General features: G+C 36.4%; 1 protein-coding gene across 1 annotated transcript in view; it reads left to right on the top strand.

The window, feature by feature from the left end:
- The window catches only part of LOC127686448 (ankyrin repeat domain-containing protein 26-like), a 47,147-nt gene extending 28,411 nt beyond the window's left edge, over nt 1–18,736 (top strand). Inside the window, exons 9-13 of the mRNA XM_052184666.1 lie at nt 3,100–3,194; nt 7,483–7,609; nt 8,827–9,117; nt 9,927–10,129; nt 17,445–18,736. Coding sequence (XP_052040626.1) covers nt 3,100–3,194; nt 7,483–7,609; nt 8,827–9,117; nt 9,927–10,129; nt 17,445–17,616 — 888 coding nt within the window. The 3' untranslated portion in view covers nt 17,617–18,736. The remainder of the gene's footprint in view (nt 1–3,099; nt 3,195–7,482; nt 7,610–8,826; nt 9,118–9,926; nt 10,130–17,444) is intronic.
- Nucleotides 18,737–19,135: the final 399 nt, after the last annotated feature.

Here is a 19,135-nt window from a genome sequence, read left to right as displayed (position 1 = left end):
TTAGAGGGTAACCAAGAGCATTAGGAAGTACCTGAATATTTGGGGTTTCGTATGACCTCGCTTGTCAAAAACTGTAGAAGAAGAAAACCATTCCTGGGATAGCATTTATTACCACTGCGGTATTGAATAGGGCCAGCATCACCCCACTGTAGAAACGCTTTTTTCACTCATTTTATACATTTGTATATGAATATTCTTTAGAAAGCTTCTATAGTATCAGGTCTCCATATGACATTTTGAAAGATCTTTAGTATTTGTTATTCTTTTATTTTTATATTATTTTATTTATTTGCATTTCAAATGTTATTCCTCTTCCTGGGAGCCCCTCCACAAACACCCCACCTTTTCCCCCTTCCTTTTTAACCTCTAATTGTGCTCCCACACCAACTCATCCATTCCTACATCATCCCTTTAGCATCTTGATTCTCTAGGGCATCAAGCATTCACAAGAACAAGCACATCCCCTCCCCCTGAGGCCAGACAAGGCAATCCTGTAGCAGGGACCATGGACCAACCCTTGTATGCTCTTTGGTTGGTTGCTTAGTTGTTGGGAGCTCTGAGGTGTCCAGTTATTGGATACTGTTATTTATCCTATGGGGTTGCAATACCCTTTACCTCCTTCAGTCCTTCCCCTCACTCTTTCCATAGGGTTCCCCATGCCCAGTCCAATGGTTTGGTGTAAGTATTTGTATCTGTCTCAGTCAGGTGTTGGTAGAGCTTCTCAGAGTACACCCATGCCAGGCTTCTTCCACATCTTGGTTTCAGCAACAGAGTTAGGGATTTGACATCTGTATATGGTATAAATCCCAAGTTGAGGTGGTCTCTGCATGGCCTTTACTTCAGTCTCTGCTCCAGTGTTGTCCCTGCATTTCCATTAGACAGGAACAATCCTGGGACCATATTTTGAGATGGGTAGATTGCCAAATCCCTCAACTCGGGACATGTCTATCTACTGGAGGTGGTCTCTTCAGGTTCCATTTCCACGCTGTTGGTCATTTTGACTAAAGACCTCCCCATTAGGACCGGGGACCCTCTCACATCCTTGGTGTTTTTATTTTCTATGAGAAATGAAAGAGAAAGTAGACAAGCCTAAAGAGACTTGAGGTGGGAAGTCCAGGCTAGTAGTGTGGATTGGCTTGAACTCATATTTGCAGTCACTCAGTGCCAGTTGTGGACAGGATACCTGAGTGATGCATATTCTGCCAGAGAAAGGCATGGCTTCTGACTTCACCAGCAGGTGCTATTAGGGGTGAGTTAGATGAGAACATGTCTTGATGAAATGAATAATGTACCAAGAAGAGAGTTGGCAAAGCCATTTTTGTGTGTGTGTGTGTCTTAGGCTTTCTATTGCTGGGAACAGATTCCATGATATAAAGGACAAAATTGATTTGTGACTAGCTTACAAGTTCAAAGGTCCAGTACAATACCAAGACAGGAAGCATTTTAGTTTTTAGGCAGGCATAGTGCTGGAGAATGAACTAAGAGTTCTCCATCATGATCCAACCTCTGTCAATAGATTGGCATTCTCAGGAAGGTAGGAGAAAGCACTCTTCAGAAATGGGTGGAGCTTCAAAGCCCACTGCCACAGTGGGGTACTTCCTGCAACAATGCCACACCTACTCTCAACAGGCCTTATCTCTTAAGAGTGTCTCTTCCCAAGAACCATGCATATCCCAACCATCACACTGTGAGTAAAGAACATCCTCCCCAAAGGTCCTCCAATGTCAGGAATAGAGTGAGTTACTGATGGGAAACAAGGGCTTGACCAGACCAGCAGAGCAAGTTTGCCATTCAAGAGGGTCATAGGATTCTTAGCCCCAAGTAGCATAGGGATGGGAATATGAATATTCTTTCTGCTGAGGGAGAGAGGCTATTTGTGTATGTCCACAGATGATGAGGTGAAAAAAACAGACGGAAAGGTAAGAACACAGCAAAGTGAGGAGACGAGTTCTGCCTGTGACTCCTCTTAAGTGAGTGTCATAAGTCCTGGGAAGGTGAGTGTTGGAAGTTTGAAATATCTCCTTTTGATAATTGTTGGTGGCATTGAGTTCTTCAATGTGCATGGTAATGGTCTTGGAGACTTGGTAGGGTTGGAATACCAAAGGAAAGAGGAGTAATTATGACCATTAATTATAGTAGTTTTTACTATTGAAGGGTGTACTGAGGAAGTATGAGAGTTAGGGAAAGGAAGACAGAGTTCAGACTGGTACTGGCCATATCTTGGGTCATGGAAGAGTTCTATTAGAGACTCATAAGATCCTCCCAGGGATTGACTTCTACAGGTTAAAGTTAGGAATGGAATATTTACCTAGGGAAGAAATATAGAATTCTGGAACCACAGGATAGATTTCAGAGTACATGTATGGACTCTATTTATGATAGTATGATGGAATGTTACTGTGGCAAGCATGGAAGATGACATTTCTAATAGCAGAAAAATGGTGAGTCCTGGGGGAGAGAGGGTTAGAGTGGGAAGAGTGGGGACTTCAACCTTGGAGGTGCTCTCAGAATCATAGACTGCAGGTGTATAGTAGACAGTAGAGAAACAAGGAGACTGTTACTGAGGAAGAGCCAGAAGAAGAGTCCCAGAAAGAGGGCTACATTAGTGATCTAGGAAAAAAAAAACCTTCCCATGTTTAACAAATAATATTTATAAATTTATATATCAGAAAAATGTCACAATGAAAATGTCATATAGCTGAGGTCTTCTATAAAGTGTTATCTGGGGGCCAAAGAGATGACTAAGTGTGTAAGAGCACTTGCTGCTGTTGCAGAAACCTGGGTTAAGGTCCCAGCATCCATGTGTCAATGCCTAGTGTTTGGAACTCTAGCTCTTTTGGAAACTGGTAACATTTCCTCCTCAGATCTGGCAATAGGTAGGCCTAAGCCTACAAAAAATACAATCTTGCCAAACACCCAAATCCATAAGACAATTTTAAAAATTATTATTTTGAAATCTATGCTCACATGTATCAATTTCAGAAAATATGTTCTGAATTATCTAAGAATATTATGCTTGGTAAATAATATTTCTTAGAAAGAAAAGTGGATCTCTACAGTTAAAATTGTATTCATATATTTTTTTCAACGTCTGAAAAGGTTCAAGAAGAACAGTTTAAGTTGTACCTGTCACTGACACAGAGTTTGCATGAAATGAGAAGAAGAAATAGTGAACTAGAAGAAGAAATAGACAGGTATGACATTTATTTATCAAAGCATTCACCCACAACTAAAGAGTGATTTTACCAAAACCTAAATATAAATTCCTATCTTGTCTACAAGTTTATAATAAAACAAATAGTTCTATTTTTAAACTCATATAAGAAACCTACAACACAATTTCAAATTTTGGAAGAACAGTATTAATTACTAACATCTGTGATGATTTTGACCATAATAAGTGCCAGTGAAAGCATTCTCTGATGTCAACTGTAATCTTCCTAATATATTTTCAATTTCTACTTTGAAATATGCTTTTATTTTTTTCTTCCTACATTTCAGATATTAATACCCATATCTTGTTTGTGTGCTTGTTATAAAAGATCAAAATTTACATGGATAAAATTGAGTTTTCTTCTACTTTTAAATATTTAACCATGATATGTTATTCATGTGGACTCATAAAAATATATACTAATATTCCATGATCATAATCCATATACACATGAAATATAAACATTTTCAAACCTGAGTTTCCTTTAAGAAATTTACATGTATGTGTACATAAACTAACATGCAGATTGATGTCTTATATTTTATATAGGAATTGTTCTATAGTATCAAACAGAGCTCAAAATCCAAAAATATTTAATTTTCATTTAAGGCCACTGACATGTCTTTTTATTTTAAGGCATCTATAAATTATATGTAATCATTAATTGTGCTGGTTGATTTTGTCAACTTGACACAATCCAGACATATCTGAGAAGCAAGAACCACAATTGAGAAAATGCCTCTATGAAGAATTGCTTATAAGAAACATGTGCAGTTGCAGAAGAATGCGAATTGATCCATCCTTGTCTCCTTGTACTAAGCTCAAATCCAAATGGATCAAGGACCTCCACATAAAGCCAGACACTCTGAAGCTAATAGAAAAGAAACTGGGGAAGACCCTTGAGGACATCAGTACAGGGAGAAAGTTTCTGAACAGAACACCAATAGCGTATGCTCTAAGAGCAAGAATTGACAAATGGGACCTCATAAGGTTACAGAGTTTCTGTAAGGCAAAGGACACCATCAAGAGGACAGATCGGCAACCAACAAATTGGGAAAAGATCTTCACCAATCCTACATCAGATAGAGGGCTAATATCCAATATATATAAAGAACTCAAGAAGTTAGACTCCAGAAAACCGAACAACCCTATTAAAAAATGGGGTACAGAGTTAAACAAAGAATTCTCACCTCAAGAACTTCGGATGGCGGAGAAGCATCTTAAAAAATGCTCAACTTCATTAGTCATTAGGGAAATGCAAATCAAAACAACCCTAAGATTTCATCTTACACCAGTCAGAATGGCTAAGATTAAAAATTCAGGAGACAGCAGGTGTTGGAGAGGGTGCGGAGAAAGAGGAACACTCCTCCACTGCTGGTGGGGTTGCAAATTGGTACAACCACTCTGGAAAGCAGTCTGGCGGTTCCTCCGAAAACTGGGCACCTCACTTCCAGAAGATCCTGCTATACCACTCGTGGGCATATACCCAGAGGATTCCCCACCATGTAATAAGGATACATGCTCTACTATGTTCATAGCAGCCCTATTTATAATTGCCAGATGCTGGAAAGAACCCAGGTATCCCTCAACAGAAGAGTGGATGCAAAAAATGTGGTATATCTACACAATGGAGTACTATTCAGCCATTAGAAACAATGAATTCATGAAATTCTTAGGCAAATGGATGGAGCTAGAGAACATCATACTAAGTGAGGTAACCCAGACTCAAAAGGTGAATCATGGTATGCACTCACTAATAAGTGGTTATTAACCTAGAAAACTGGAATACCCAAAACATAATCCACACATCAAATGAGATACAAGAAGAAAGCAGGAGTGGTCCCTGGTTCTGGAAAGACTCAGTGAAACAGTATTTGGCATAACCAGAACAGGGAACTGGGAAGGGGTGGGAGGGAGGACAGGGGAAGAGAAGGGGGCTTACGGGACTTTCGGGGAGTGGGGGGGGGCTAGAAAAGGGGAAATCATTTGAAATGTAAATAAATTATATCGAATAAAAAAAATAACAATAAAAAAAAGAAATATGTGCAGATATTTTCTTAATGACCATGGAGTGTGGGGTAACAAGGTCATTGTGTATAGGTTCCATCCCTGGCAGATGATTCTGGGGTGTAGGAGAAATCAGGTCAGGCAAAATATGAGCGGCAATCCATTAAGCAGCCTTCCTCTCTGGCCTCTGTGCTGCCTAGTTTTGTGAACCAAGTTATATTCATCTAAGAGAAGGGAGCCTCAATTGATAACTAATATATTGCTGAATAACTATAATACTCTATTACTTTTTGGAACATTGTCAAATGCCTGTGCATGCATAGCACAGGTGCATTCTAAGTTTACAACTTTTTGACATCCTGAATACAGAATCTTCAGGCTTAGAATGCCTCTCTCTCTCTATCTCTCTCCCTCCCTCCCTCGATTCCTTCCCCTCCCCCTCTCTCTCCTCTTTCCCTTGCTTCATCTCCCTCCCTTGCTGCCATGCTCCAGCCCTTTCTGTTTCTATTTGAATGAGTACACAGAATGATAGATAACATGAAAACTTTCAGACTTGTAATGCATGAAAGATGTCATTATTCTATCATCTGAAATAAAATCATACAAAATTTCTCGTAACTTTTGAGTCTCCCAACATGGCTGGCCTCTTTTGTTTTTATTTTTTATTTTAATTTTGATTTCTCTAAAGTGTGACTAGTGTTTTCCTGTGATTTAACATTCTGCATATGATATTGCATCTTCTGCATTTTGTGAAAACCACATTAGGAGGTTCTCTAGATTTCTTCTTAAAAAGTTGTATTAGTTACACATCTGGTGCTATGATAAATTTAATGACCAAAGAAAACTTAAGGAATAAACGGGCTGTGTTTACAGAGGGACAGATTCCACAGTAGTTGGGAAAGCAGCAAGCCTCTGCCTCCTGACGTTTCCATAACCTGCCCAAGCATCATCAGTAACTGGAGCCCAAGTGTCCAAACACTTCTCCTACAAAGGGCCATAGAATCTTTTCAAGTCTTTCCCCATATTTCTATATTTGATCCCCTATGTCTTAATGCACTGATTGTCCTCTTTTCTTTTCCCAATTATCCTTCAAAGGCTTTATTTGTCATCATTCTAAATTTTAATTTTGATTGGAATTCAACCAAGGTACTTACACACACCACACATACTTGGTACTACTATGTGGAATGAATCGTTGTTTATTTGCATGTGTTTGTGTGTCTTGAACATATGTATTCATTTGTGTGTATACATGATTTAAGCCTCTTCCCCATCCAGAGGTAATTAAGAAAATGTTCCCACAGGCATGTCTCTAGAATGGCATAATCAATAATTTTGTCAGTAAAGTTTCTTTCTTTTCAAATTAAACTTGTGTCTGTCAAGTTGATAATAATAAACAACACCAACAAAACAAAACAAAACAAAGTTAACCAACAGAATAATAGTATCTAATTTCAGTTACCAGCATCTACCTTCAAGTAGCATCTAACTGCCTGTAACAACAACTTCTGAAGTATCAGTACTTGTACCTATGAGGATACTTGCATTCCTGTGTACGTATACACAGTGAGACAAAATCCACACATGCACACAAACACACAAACACACACACACTCACACACACACACACACACACACACACACATATACAAACAATCCTGAAAATTAAAAACAAAATTATAAGTAAATCATTTATTTTGATATATGAAAATATATGTTGACATATGATATTTATAACAATTCAGTTCCTGATTTCAATATTAATACTTTATTTACCATTTTTATTTCAACCATTTTATTTTATTTTTTCGAACTTTTTATTTTCAATTTTCTTTGTTTACATTCAAAATGATTTTCCTTTCCTGGTTCCCCCCTCTCCATAACTTCCCTAAGCCTTCTTCCCTCTGCCCATTCTCCTATCACCCCCTCCTACTTCTCTGTCCTGGTATTTTTTTTAAAATTCAAAAATTAAAATTATTTCAATCTCATAATTTTAAAATAGTCACAGAATCACACTTTTGATTATTATTAATTTTGCTTTAGTATTATAAACCATATTACTATTTATAATGTATTAAATGATTATAATTTAAAATCTTCAGTTACTAACCAGGCTTATTCTTATATCTGGAATGCAAATACTTGTAAAATAGAGTCTGGAAGATCCAATGTTTAAAGCCAGATTTCATAAAAAACAACACAAATATACAAACATACAATGGTGATAATAGTTTACTTAATTGTTTTGCATATTTGTCTAGGTATATGGATCTGTGCACAATGATGGAGGAGGACTCAGATGCACATCAAAATGGAGAGTTTTCAGGTTATAATGCTTCAAGTACAAGTCACTGCGAAGAGGATACGGTACTGAAACTAAGAGAGAAGGTGAATTTAAATTAATTTTTCAAATAAAAATTGCATCTAATTTAGTACAATGTAAATATAAAGAGTTTGCAAATTTTTGAAAACTTGAGCTCATATTCAAAAGAACTTTCCTTTTAGATTGAAAATGTGTCATATTTGTGTCTTGAAATTTCTATGCTGTTCTAAACCCATTTGGCATGTATGCCCCTGCCTAAATTTGAGTCACAGGAACCACGTCCCAGACTCTATATGTTCAGGAAAAACAATTTCATGTTAGTTTCCTCTATTAAATACAGTGTGGTTCAGGCTGCATTTTATTGATCATAATTCAAGAAAAAAATTTAAACTCATATGAAGATGTTATTGCGTATACCTTTAAACTTCAGAGATTTGAAGTACTTTATCAAAGATAAGTAATTGTTTAAATAATAGTTGGAATCTTTAACTTTCAAAAGTAGTTTGTATGTTTGAAAAAAATTCAGTCTAGAAGGAAATGAGATGGAGTTCTCCATAGAAGGAAGCAAGGAGAAGTAAACATTAGAAACTTTGAAAGAGAGAAAATGCATCCAATTTTTAAAATTAAAATAAAAGCTTGTATTTTCTTCATTTCTTGGAAGGGATATATTTTTTTCTTCATTTCTTGAAAGGGGCATATACTTTAGCTTTATTTTTCTCATTTTTCTATTTTTTTTTTGTTCATTTCACAAGAGACTTCTAGTTAAATTCCTTTTATTATCTGTGAGGAAGAAATGTCTGTAGTTACTGACATGATGATTTGACAGTCGTTCCAATATTAAATTAGTTAAAAGACATATGAGAACCTCACTTATGTACCTAATAATGTTTAGAGAGTTTTCCTGATCTGAAAACATCTTATGGCTTCTCTCTCTCTCTCTCTCTCTCTCTCTCTCTCTCTCTCTCTCTCTCTCTCTCTCCCCCTCTCTCTCCATATGTGTGTGTGTGTGTGTGTGTTATATTTGTTGTATATATGAGTTTGTGTTGTTTGTTTGATTTGGTTGGATTTTTTAAATTTAAGTTTATCAATAATTCATTAATGTGTGAAGTGGAAAACCAGGTGTAAAGCCTGGGTTCATGCTGAAATTGTTGAAATTCATGGTGAATCCATGCCAAAATTCATGTTGAATTCAATTGGAATCATGCTGAAATCGCTATTAGTGTTATGTTAACTTTTTTTCTGCCTACTGCATTACTAGACAATATTAATTGTTTTCACTCAGCTTGAAAGTATGGAAACAAAACTACAACAAGAATTAATCCGCTGCCAATGCAAGGAAGATGAAATTAATCTTTGGGAGCAGAAAATAGCAGAAAGGACAGCAGCCCGGGAGAACCGTGAAGCGGAAGAGGGTAGAATAAAGCAGCTTGAAGAGAAAATACTCAGCCTCAAAGCCGATATGGACAAGAACATGGTAGAGCGAAGTGAGGTAGAAAATCATAAGAAAGCCATTGAAGAGCAAGCTAGGAGTCAACTCATGGAAAAAATAAACCAAGAGAACCAAGTCTTACGGGTAACTATAGTCATTTGTCCTGTGCTGTAATTCACTCCACCTCAAAATTCATATTCAATTATATTTTTTGTATGATTATGTGTGTTTCTTCTGTGTTTCACAGCAGTTTCTTTTGTTGATTTCTGGAAAAAAGAAGCCATACCCTTCTATTGATAATCCTGTTAGTTTTGACATTAATGCTAAAAGAATTCATCTTTCAGAATTCCAGTTTTCAATAGGAAATGTTGTGATTTATGAGATAGATTGAAACATGGTGGGAAAGAAAATCATTGTGATGTGGATATGATAATGTACTTCGGTTGTTTATAAGTTCCATGGCTTACTCTGAAATTATATTATTAATTTTTGAATTGTTATATGAATACCTCAGGGATGAGACTGTAGTCCTATGGTTGTATATCTCTTTGTCATCCACATGTCCCTGGGTTCTGACTATAGCACCAGAGAAAGAAATTATTAAAACAATTCTGCTTAAATCCACTGGAAGTTGTTGATAAAGAATTTGAACTCCAACTCCTTTCTCTTTCATTTAACATATTCTCTGCCTTGTGGAGCCAAATGCAGAGAAAATTACACAATAATTTGTTGGATGATTAGGTTTTAAATAAGTGTTTCCTTTATTTGGAATATATACATTGATATTTGTAATTTAAACAGAATCTTTCTGTGAGTTGAAGTTATTTATTTAATTTCATCGTGGTAATTTCATCATGAATACAAGATTTTGATAACACCAACCACTCCTCCTAATACATTTGAAATCTCCTTGGTTGTCCTCCTTTAAAATGTTTCTTTTTAATATTCTTAAGGAACTAGCTGCCTCTGAGCAACAGAAAGATCAGGAAAGACAGGATTACATCATGTCACTGGAGCATAGATATAAGGAAATTGAACTTGAGATTGTGGAAACAAAATCTCGTGCAATTTCTGTGAAAGCACAACGGAGAACATTTGAAGAAAAATATAGAGCAGAATTGCAACTTGAAGAACGATTGAAATATGAACTTGAAAAGTAAGTCAGACTTTGGAAGCCTAGTAAGCCAGTGCACTGAATTTAAACTCTAGTGAAATGACTCATGTGGCTATTAGAGCCTGAAAGAACATTACCTTCCCAAAATAATATCCATACGTGTACTTCCCTTTAAAACACTTGTGTAGGAGAGATAGCATTCCTCCACAGCTGTTGTAGGTTGGATGCAACTTTCGTCCTGTCATTATTATTATTATTTTATTTAATATATTCTTCATTTACATTTCAAAGGAACCGTTTCCTGGTTCCCCTTCCCCCCGAAAACCCCCAACCCATACTTCCCCCCTCTGCCTCCAAGAATAAGACCTTACCCCCAACCCACTCGCACCACCACACCCCATCCATTTCCCCTTACTGGGGCATCTATTGAGCCTTCACAGGACAAAGGACCGCTTTCCCCACAGATGCCCAATAAGGTATTCCTCTGCCACTCCTTTGGCTGGAGCCATGTGTACCCTTTGGTTGATGGCTTAGTCCCTGGGAGCCCTGAGGCATCTCTTTGGCTGACATCATCAGTCTTCCTATAGGGCTGCAAACCCCTTCAGCTCCTCCAGTCTGCCCTCCAACTCCTCCATTGGGGACCACGTGCTCAGTCCAATGATTGCCATTAGCACCTTCCTCTGTATTTGTAAGGCTCTGGCAGGGCCTCTCCAGAAACAACCATAACACTCTCCTTTCCGTATGCTCTTCTTTTCATCCATAATAGTTTTAGGGTTTGATGACTGTTTATAGGATGAATCCTGAGGTAGGACAGTCTCTGGGTGGCCTTTCCTTCATTCTCTGCTCCACACTTTGTCTCCATAATTGCTCCTGTGAGTATTTTCTTCCCTTTCTCAGAGGAACCAAAGCACCCCCACTTTTGGTCTTCCTTCTTGAGCTTCCTGTGGTCTGTGAATTGTAACTTGTTTATTTTGAGATTTTGGGCTAATATACTCTTATCAATGAGTGCATACCATGTGTCTTCTTTTGTGATTGGGTTATCTCACTCAGGATGACACTTTCTAGTTCCATCCATTTCCCTAAGCATTTCATGAATTTATTGTTTTTAATTGCTGAATAGTACTTCATTGTGTCTATATGCCACAATGTCTGTATCCATTCTTCTGTTGAAGGACATCTGGGTTCTTTCCAGCTTCTGCCTATTATAAATAAGGCTGCTACGAACATAGTGGAACATGTATCTTTATTATATGTTGGAAGAGGATGTATCTTTATTATATGTTGGATAGCAAGGTCCTCATGTAGTATTATGTCTAATTTTCTGAGGAACCACCAAACTGATTTCCAGAGTGGTTTTACCAGCTTGCAATCCCACTAGCAATGAAGAAGTGTTCCTCTTTCTCCACATCCTCTCCAGCATCTGCTGGCCCCAGGAGTTTTCATCTTAGCCATTCTGACTGGAGTGAGGTGGACTCTCAGTGTTCTTTTGATTTGCATTTCCCTGATGACAGAGTATGATGAACATTTCTTTAGAGCCATTCGAGTTTTCTCAGTTGAGATTTCTCTACTTAGCTCTGTACCCATTTTAGTAGAGTTATTTGACTTCCTAGAGTCTAACTTCTTGAGTTCTTTGTATATATTAAATATTAACCTTGTCCAAGATGTAGGAATGGTGAAGATCTTTTCCCAATCTGTTGGTTGCCATTTTGTCCTATTGACAGTGTCCTTTGCCTTACATAATGTTTGTGGTTTTATGAGATCCCATTTGTTGTCACTGCTAAGGACACCCCCATTGATTTAGGGCTCCTCCCCTACCCCATTTCTTTGTCTCTCCTGGAGATCCATCCTACCTTCCTGCTACCCAGTAATTTGCATTTTCCAGTAATTCTTATGGCAATCCTGACATCCCCTATCCCCCTCCACACTCCTCAACACACCAACCCCCTCTCTCCTTCAATTATTCTCTCCCACAATATTCCCTCTCTCCATCTACCTTCCACCACTATTCCATTCTTCCTTCTAAGTGAGTCTCAATCATCCTTGTTTGTGCCCTCTTTCTGCCTAACCTCCTTGGATTTGTGGAATGCAGCATGAGTGTTCTTTATTTTATTGCAAATATTCAATTATATGCGTATACATACTGTTCGTGTCCTTTTGGGAATCTTGATATTCTCAAGATTCATCTCTACCTGAAAAATTCAAAATGTCTTTGGTTTTCATGGCAGAATAGTATTTCAGTTTTAGATATATCACATATTTTTTGTCCATTCTTAAGTTAAGGAACACCTAGGTTGTATCTAGTTTCTGGATATTACAAATTAAATTGTTATGAACATAGCTATGGAAGTGTATTTGTGGAATGGTGGAACATGTTTGGGTATATGCCTAGAAGTAGTAAATTTGGGTCTTGAGGTATTCCTAGTATTTGGAGAAACCATCGAATTGTTTTCCAGAGTGGTTGTACCAAGTCTTTGAGTAGATACCATGTAGCCATACTTTTGTTTCTATACCAATACCAGGCGGTTTTATCCTTATTGCTCTGCAGTACAGTTTGAGGTCACAGATATTGATTTCTTCTGAAGTTATTTTATTTTTCAAGATTGTGTTTACTAGCCTGAATTTATTATTTTCCATATGGAGTTGAGATTTGTTCTTTCAAGTTCCATAAAAATGCGATTTTTGATGAGAATTGCATTGAACCTGAAGACTGCTTTGTAAAATATCCATTTTCACAAAATTAATGCTACCTATCCATGAGCATGGGAGATTCTATTATCTCCTGATACCTTCATAAATTTCTTTCTACAGGCACTTTAATTTCTTGCCATACTGATCTTGAATTTGCTTCATTAGAGAGTTACACCAAGATATTTTATATTTTTGTGGTTATCACAAATGGTGTTTTTCTTAATTTTTTTCTTGGCCCATTATTCATTTTGTAAAGGAGGACTACTAATTGCTTTCAGTTTATTTTGTATCCATCTAATTTTCTGAAGTTGTTTATCAACAGTTGATGTTCTCTGGTAGAATTTGGGGGGTCAGTTATGTATAGAATCATATTTTCCAGTAATAAGAATACTTTGACTTTTTCTTTTCTAACTTTAATCACCTTGATCTCCTTTTACTGTTTTATTGCTATGACTTGAACTTCAAGCACTGTATTGAATTGGTAAGGAAAGAGTGAGCAGCTTTTTCATGTTCCTGACTTTCATTGAATTGCTTTAAGTTTCTCTCCCTGTATCCTGATGTTGGCTACTGGGTTGTTGTATATTTCTTTGAGAATGTTTAGGTATGTGTCATGTATCCCTGATATTCCTAATACTTTTAAAATGAAGGAGTGTTGTATTTTGTCAAAGACTTTTTCAGCATCTGATGAGATTATCATGCCATTTTTCCCAGTTTCTTTATATTGTGGTTTAACTTGATGGATTTTCATTTAGTGAACCCTTCCTGCATCTTTGGGATAAAGCCTATTTGATCATAATGGGTGATGTTTGTGATGTGTTCCTCAGTTAAATTTAGAAGTAATATATAGAGTATTTTTGCACCAATATTCATAATAGAAATGGGTTTGAAGTCCTTTTGCTTTGTTGAGTCTTTGTGTGGTTTAGGTATCAGGCTGACTGTGGCCTCATAGAATAAGTTTGACAGTGTTCCTTTTGCTTCTCTTTTGTGGACTGTTTGAGGAGTATTGGGGTTAGCTATGCCTTGAAAATCAGCTGTAATTATGCATAAAAATCATGATTTCATCCCATTTCTTTGTTTGTTTTGGGAGACTCTTGAAGAATGCTTCTATTTCCTTAATTTTCATAGGATTATTTAGATAGTTAACATGATCTTTATTTAAGCCCTAAGTGGTATTTGTCTGGGCAATCAGCCACTTAGTTTAGATTTTAATTTTGTGTAGTACAGGTGTTTAAGTAGGAGCTTATGATTGTTTGAATTTCCTCAGTTTCTGTTATGTATTTATTTTTTACCACTAATTTTTTTTTTAATTTTGGTACTGTCTCTCTGCCTTTAAATACTTCAGATAAGGATTTGTTATTTTGCTGATATTCTCAACAAACCAGATATAGTTTTTGTTGAATCATTGTATTATTCTCTTTGTTTCAAATTCATTTATTTTAACATTGAGTTTGACTATTTCCTGCCATCTATGCCACTTTGGTGTGTTTGCTTCCTTTTCTTCTCCATCTTTCAAGTGTGCTATTAAGATATTAGTATGTGATGTCTACATTTTTTAATGAAGGCATTTAGTATTATGGGCTTTCCTCTTAGCACTACCCTCATTTTGCCCTATATGATTGGATATGTTGTGCCTCTATTTTTACTGAATTCTGGGAAGTCTTCAATTTTCTTTCTTTTTCTTCCCTGTCAAAGTGATTGTTGGGTAGAGAGTTCTTCTCTTTCCATGAATATTTGGTCTTTCTCATCTTTCTATTGTTGACGTCCAGCCTTAATCCATAGGGAGCTCATAAGTTTCAAGTGTTTAGTTCAATCTTCTTGAATCTGTTGAGGCTTGCTTTCTGCTTGATTATATTATCAATTTTGGAGAAGGTTCTGTGAAGTGCTGGGATTAAAATATATCCTTTTGTGTTTTGGAGAAAGGTTCTGTAGATGGCTGTTAGATTCAGTTGTTTCCTGTATCATCTGTTAATTTCATGATTTCTGTGTCTAATTTCTGTCCTGGTGACCTTTCCATACCTGAGATTGGGGTTTTGAAGTCTCCCACTATTAATGTGTGGGGTTTGATGTGATATGTAAGCTTCAGCAGTGTTTGTTTTATACATGTATGTACTCATGTGTTTGGGGCATAGCTGTTCAGAAGTGATATATCTTCTTGGTAGATTTTTTTCTTTCATTAGTGTAAAGTGTTCTTCTCTGTCTCTTCGATTAATTTTGGTTGGGAGTCTATTTTACTTCATATTATAATTGATGCTCCAGTACTCTTTTTAAGTATGTTTTCTTGGAAAACTTTGTTACAGCCCTTTACTCTGAGATAATGTTTGCCATTATTGCTGAGATTAGTTTATTGTATGCAACATTGTGATGGATCCTAATTTGCATCACTTTTTAAAGCTTTTTTTTAGCTATTGAGGAAATTCTTCCATTGATATTGAGAGGAATTAATGACCAGTTGTTGGGATTTTCTTTTATTTGCTGGCTTGTAATTATTTATTTTCTCTGTGTGTTCTTGATTGTAGGTATCGTTCTTGCATGAAAATTTTTCTTCTTGTATTTTTTTGTAGGACTGAATTTGTAGATAAATATAGTTTCAATTTGTATTTGCCTGCAAACATCTTTTTTCCTCTGTCTATAGTGATTGAGAGGTTTGCTGAGTAGAAAAGTCTAGGTAGGAGTATTTGTGACATTGCAAGATATGTCACTGTGCCCTTCTACTGCTTTTAGAATTTCTGTTGAGAAGTCTTGTGTGAATATAATAGGTACGCTTCTGTATATTATCTGACCTCTTTACCTTGGGAAATTTAGTATTCTTTTTTTTCAATAAATTTTCTGTTTTGATTATTCTGTGTTGGTAGGATGTTCATTTCTGGTCCAGTGTATTTGGTGTTCTATAGGTTTGCTTTATAGGTTGTTTCTCCTTCTTTAGATTGAGAAAGTGTTTTGTTATTTTGTTCAGAATATTTTCAGGGCCTTGAAGGTGAGACTCTTCTTCTTCTTCTATTCCAATTATTCTTAAGTTAGGTCATTTAATGATATCACAGATTTCCAGGATATTTTGTGTCAGGAACTTTTTAGATTTACCATTTTTTGACAGATTTATTTCTTGTATTGTAGCTTCTATGCCTGAGATTCTTTCTTCCATCTCCTGTATTCTTTTAGTTATGCTTGCATCCATTGTTCCTTTTCTCTTCCCCAGGTTTTCCAACTCCAGGATTCCATCAGTTTGTGTTTTCTTTATTGCTCCTATTTCGACTTCCTGGTCTTTCATGGTTTTATTTATTTCTTTCACCTGTTTATTTGTATTACTCTGTACATTTTTAAAGGATTTATTTGTTTCCACTTTAAAGACCTCTACCTGTTGGGCTTATGTCCTGTATTTCTTCACAGGATTTATTAATTTCCTCTTTAAAGTCCTGTATCATTTCTATAAGATTGAATGAAAGGCCATTTTCTTGTGCTTAAGTTGTAATAAGATATCCTAGGCTTGCTCTAGAAGTTTATCTGTGCTCCGAAGGTGTCATATTGGCCTGACTTTTTAAATTATGTTCTTTTTAGGACGTGTTTCCATCTGTATGACTTTGGTCCTTTGATGTATCTTTTATAGTAGGTATGGCGGGGGGGATCTTAAATACAATGATCCTCCTATGGCAGGCCTCTGAACGATATCCTTAGATTGTGTGGTAATAGATCTGAAGGTCTCTGTGGTTAAGTAGCTGCAGACCTATTGAAGGTTGAAAGAGAGAATAGGGGGAGAATGGAGGTTCCCCTGGGACATCTGGCTGCTCAGAGCAGCTGGGCTTGCTACAGAGGACTCAGAAAGCAGGGAAGATGGGTTGGGGACTGGAAGCTTACCTGTGTGTTTCAGGCTCAGCAGAAGAAGATGGGCAGACAAGGAGAAGGAGAGTGGAGGTCCACCTGGAATATGAGGCTGCTCAGGATGTTTAGACATTTTTTGTCTTATTGATTTTTGCCTGTATTTTTTGATTTCTGATTTTGTGAATATGTGTGTGTGTGTGCTTCTTGGTCTCTTTTGCTTCTTGCCAGTCACAAAGAAATACAAAGAAAAGGCATGGAGTTGGGTTTGTAGGGAGGGGGTAAAACCTTGGAGAATTTGACAGAGGTGAAAATTATGATCAGATTGTAATGCTTTTTAATAAAAAAAATAAAGTTATGTATCACATATCATTGTTATACACTTAAATTATAAATAGAATAATCGCCAGGTAGTGCCCAGGTAGCACTCTGGGAGGCAGAGGCAGGTAGATTTCTAAGTTTGAGGCCAGCCTGGTCTACAGAGTGAGTTCCAGGACATCCAGGGCTATGCAGAGAAACCCTGTCTCAAAAAACCAAAAAAAAAGTGATAAATGGAATAATCATGTTAAGTTTTCTAAAATTTTCTGTACATCTATGAACACCAAAATTAATCATTCAATATTATGCCAATATATAATAAAAGTATATGCCTCCTGGGAAAAACAAATCACCTTTGAATTGTCTGAAGTAATTATAGTAATTTAAACTTTCAATTATTATAGTAGTCATTCTCTGAAATATTTTGACCGGTAAAAGAATGTGTAAACAGAAATCACATTTCTTCTTACAGCAATTGTCAAAATACAATTTTGGGAGTCATTTAGGAAAAGTATTTGACATGAAATGTTTTCCTCTGCAGTATTTACAGGAGTATTGTGGAGTTACAGAACACCAAGTCCAGGCTTTCCTCTGAGAGAAGGATGAACAGGCTGTCACACATCCACACTCAGCACAGATCTGTCTCAGAGGGAACCAGTGACAGCAGTCTTCAGAATATCTTTGGGTTCAACAGCATAGGGGCCACGATTTAAGTCCACATTCAAGAAGGAGAGCTTGGTGGGATAGCTTAATAAAGTTAGTTATGCTTTTGTCTCTCTAAGTGTTTCAGGTTCCTGATAGTATTGTATTTTAAGTTTGATGAACCACTGAAGTGGATAGCTGACACAAAATTCTCATTTTTCAGATATGCTCCTTTGTTAACCTGAGTCAGTAAATAGAACATATTTGGAATATTTTAAATTTCTTTCCAATTGGATCTTGAATGATATTTCCAACAAAACCTGAATGTTTGTTGACAAGACACAGTGGGTAGTGGTTCTTGCCACCATTTGAACACAATGTTCATTCCCTGGACCCCATGTAGTATGAGGAGTGAACCTCTTTAGTGTTGTCCTCTGGCTATAACAGAGGAGGTGTGGCATGCACATTAAGACAACTTAAAGTGTATTCCTATTTATATCCATTTTTACCTTTCAGGTGACACTGTTTTATCTGGGACTTAAGTATTTAGTGGTTTTATAAACAATTTTTGGGGTCATATCCACCATTTTCACTTAAAGATTGAAAGTTAAACTCTTAACCGCATGTGCATAGTTGATTTTAAGAATTCCTCCCCTCCTCTGACATAGGCAAATCCATATTTTCTCTCTTTAGAAAACAAATGGTCCAACAAATGAACAAACATACCAAATTTAAACAAAGCAAAATGATAAACCAACAATCACATCAAGTCCTTAACATCCAGGAAAAATCACAAGAAACACAGAAAACTAATTCATTGTTAAGCGTTTTAAATATTTTTATATATAAGAAAGCATATATATCAGTAATCTTGCTTAATTATCCTTTAGTAAAAGGTTTCCAAAATGTAACTCAGAAAATATTTTAAGTGAAAAAGTCTTTCTGGAAAGTAGCCGAAAGTTTTCATATTATCCCCTAATAATATTAATTTCTCTCCATCCCATTTATTTGAAAAATTTCTTATTTGAAATTTCCCTAAAAGTATCACGGCTTTTAGGAGCACCCAGTAAGTATGTTCTGTCATAGTTTAATTGTAAAGACACAGTGAATAGAGATAATATTCATGTTGATACATATATTTGTTGAGATGGTGGAATTATGTACAGAAATAAAACAGTGCAATTACAAGAATTGTAAATCTGTTGCAGTTTTATTTTCAGTGTGTATCGCTACTATTAAAATGTTCATTTCAACAACCTCTTCTTTTGCTTTGTTTGGTTTTTTGGGGCAGGATTTCTCTGTGCAGCCCTGGCTGTTCTGGAGCTCACTCTGTAGACCAGGCTAGCCTCAAACAAACTCTGAAGAAACATGGAACAGCAGGTTATATTTGTGTAGAGAGAAGCCCTTTGCTTCATATTTTTATTGGCTTTATGTATAAAATGTAAAACACACAGAGGGGGAAATCAAAAGGTGTCTAGGACAGCATTACACTGAAATTGCATCTTTAAATGTATTACTTACATTATTGTGTACTTTAAAAAAGAGAACTAGCTGAGTTTTCATTAGAACTTTTTCATGTTTTTGAAGGCA

Source organism: Apodemus sylvaticus, chromosome 5 (assembly GCF_947179515.1).
Source record: "Apodemus sylvaticus chromosome 5, mApoSyl1.1, whole genome shotgun sequence".
NCBI lineage: Eukaryota > Metazoa > Chordata > Mammalia > Rodentia > Muridae > Apodemus > Apodemus sylvaticus.
The sequence above is the reverse complement of the archived record's forward strand: the minus strand, read 5'-3'. Positions and strand labels throughout refer to the sequence as shown.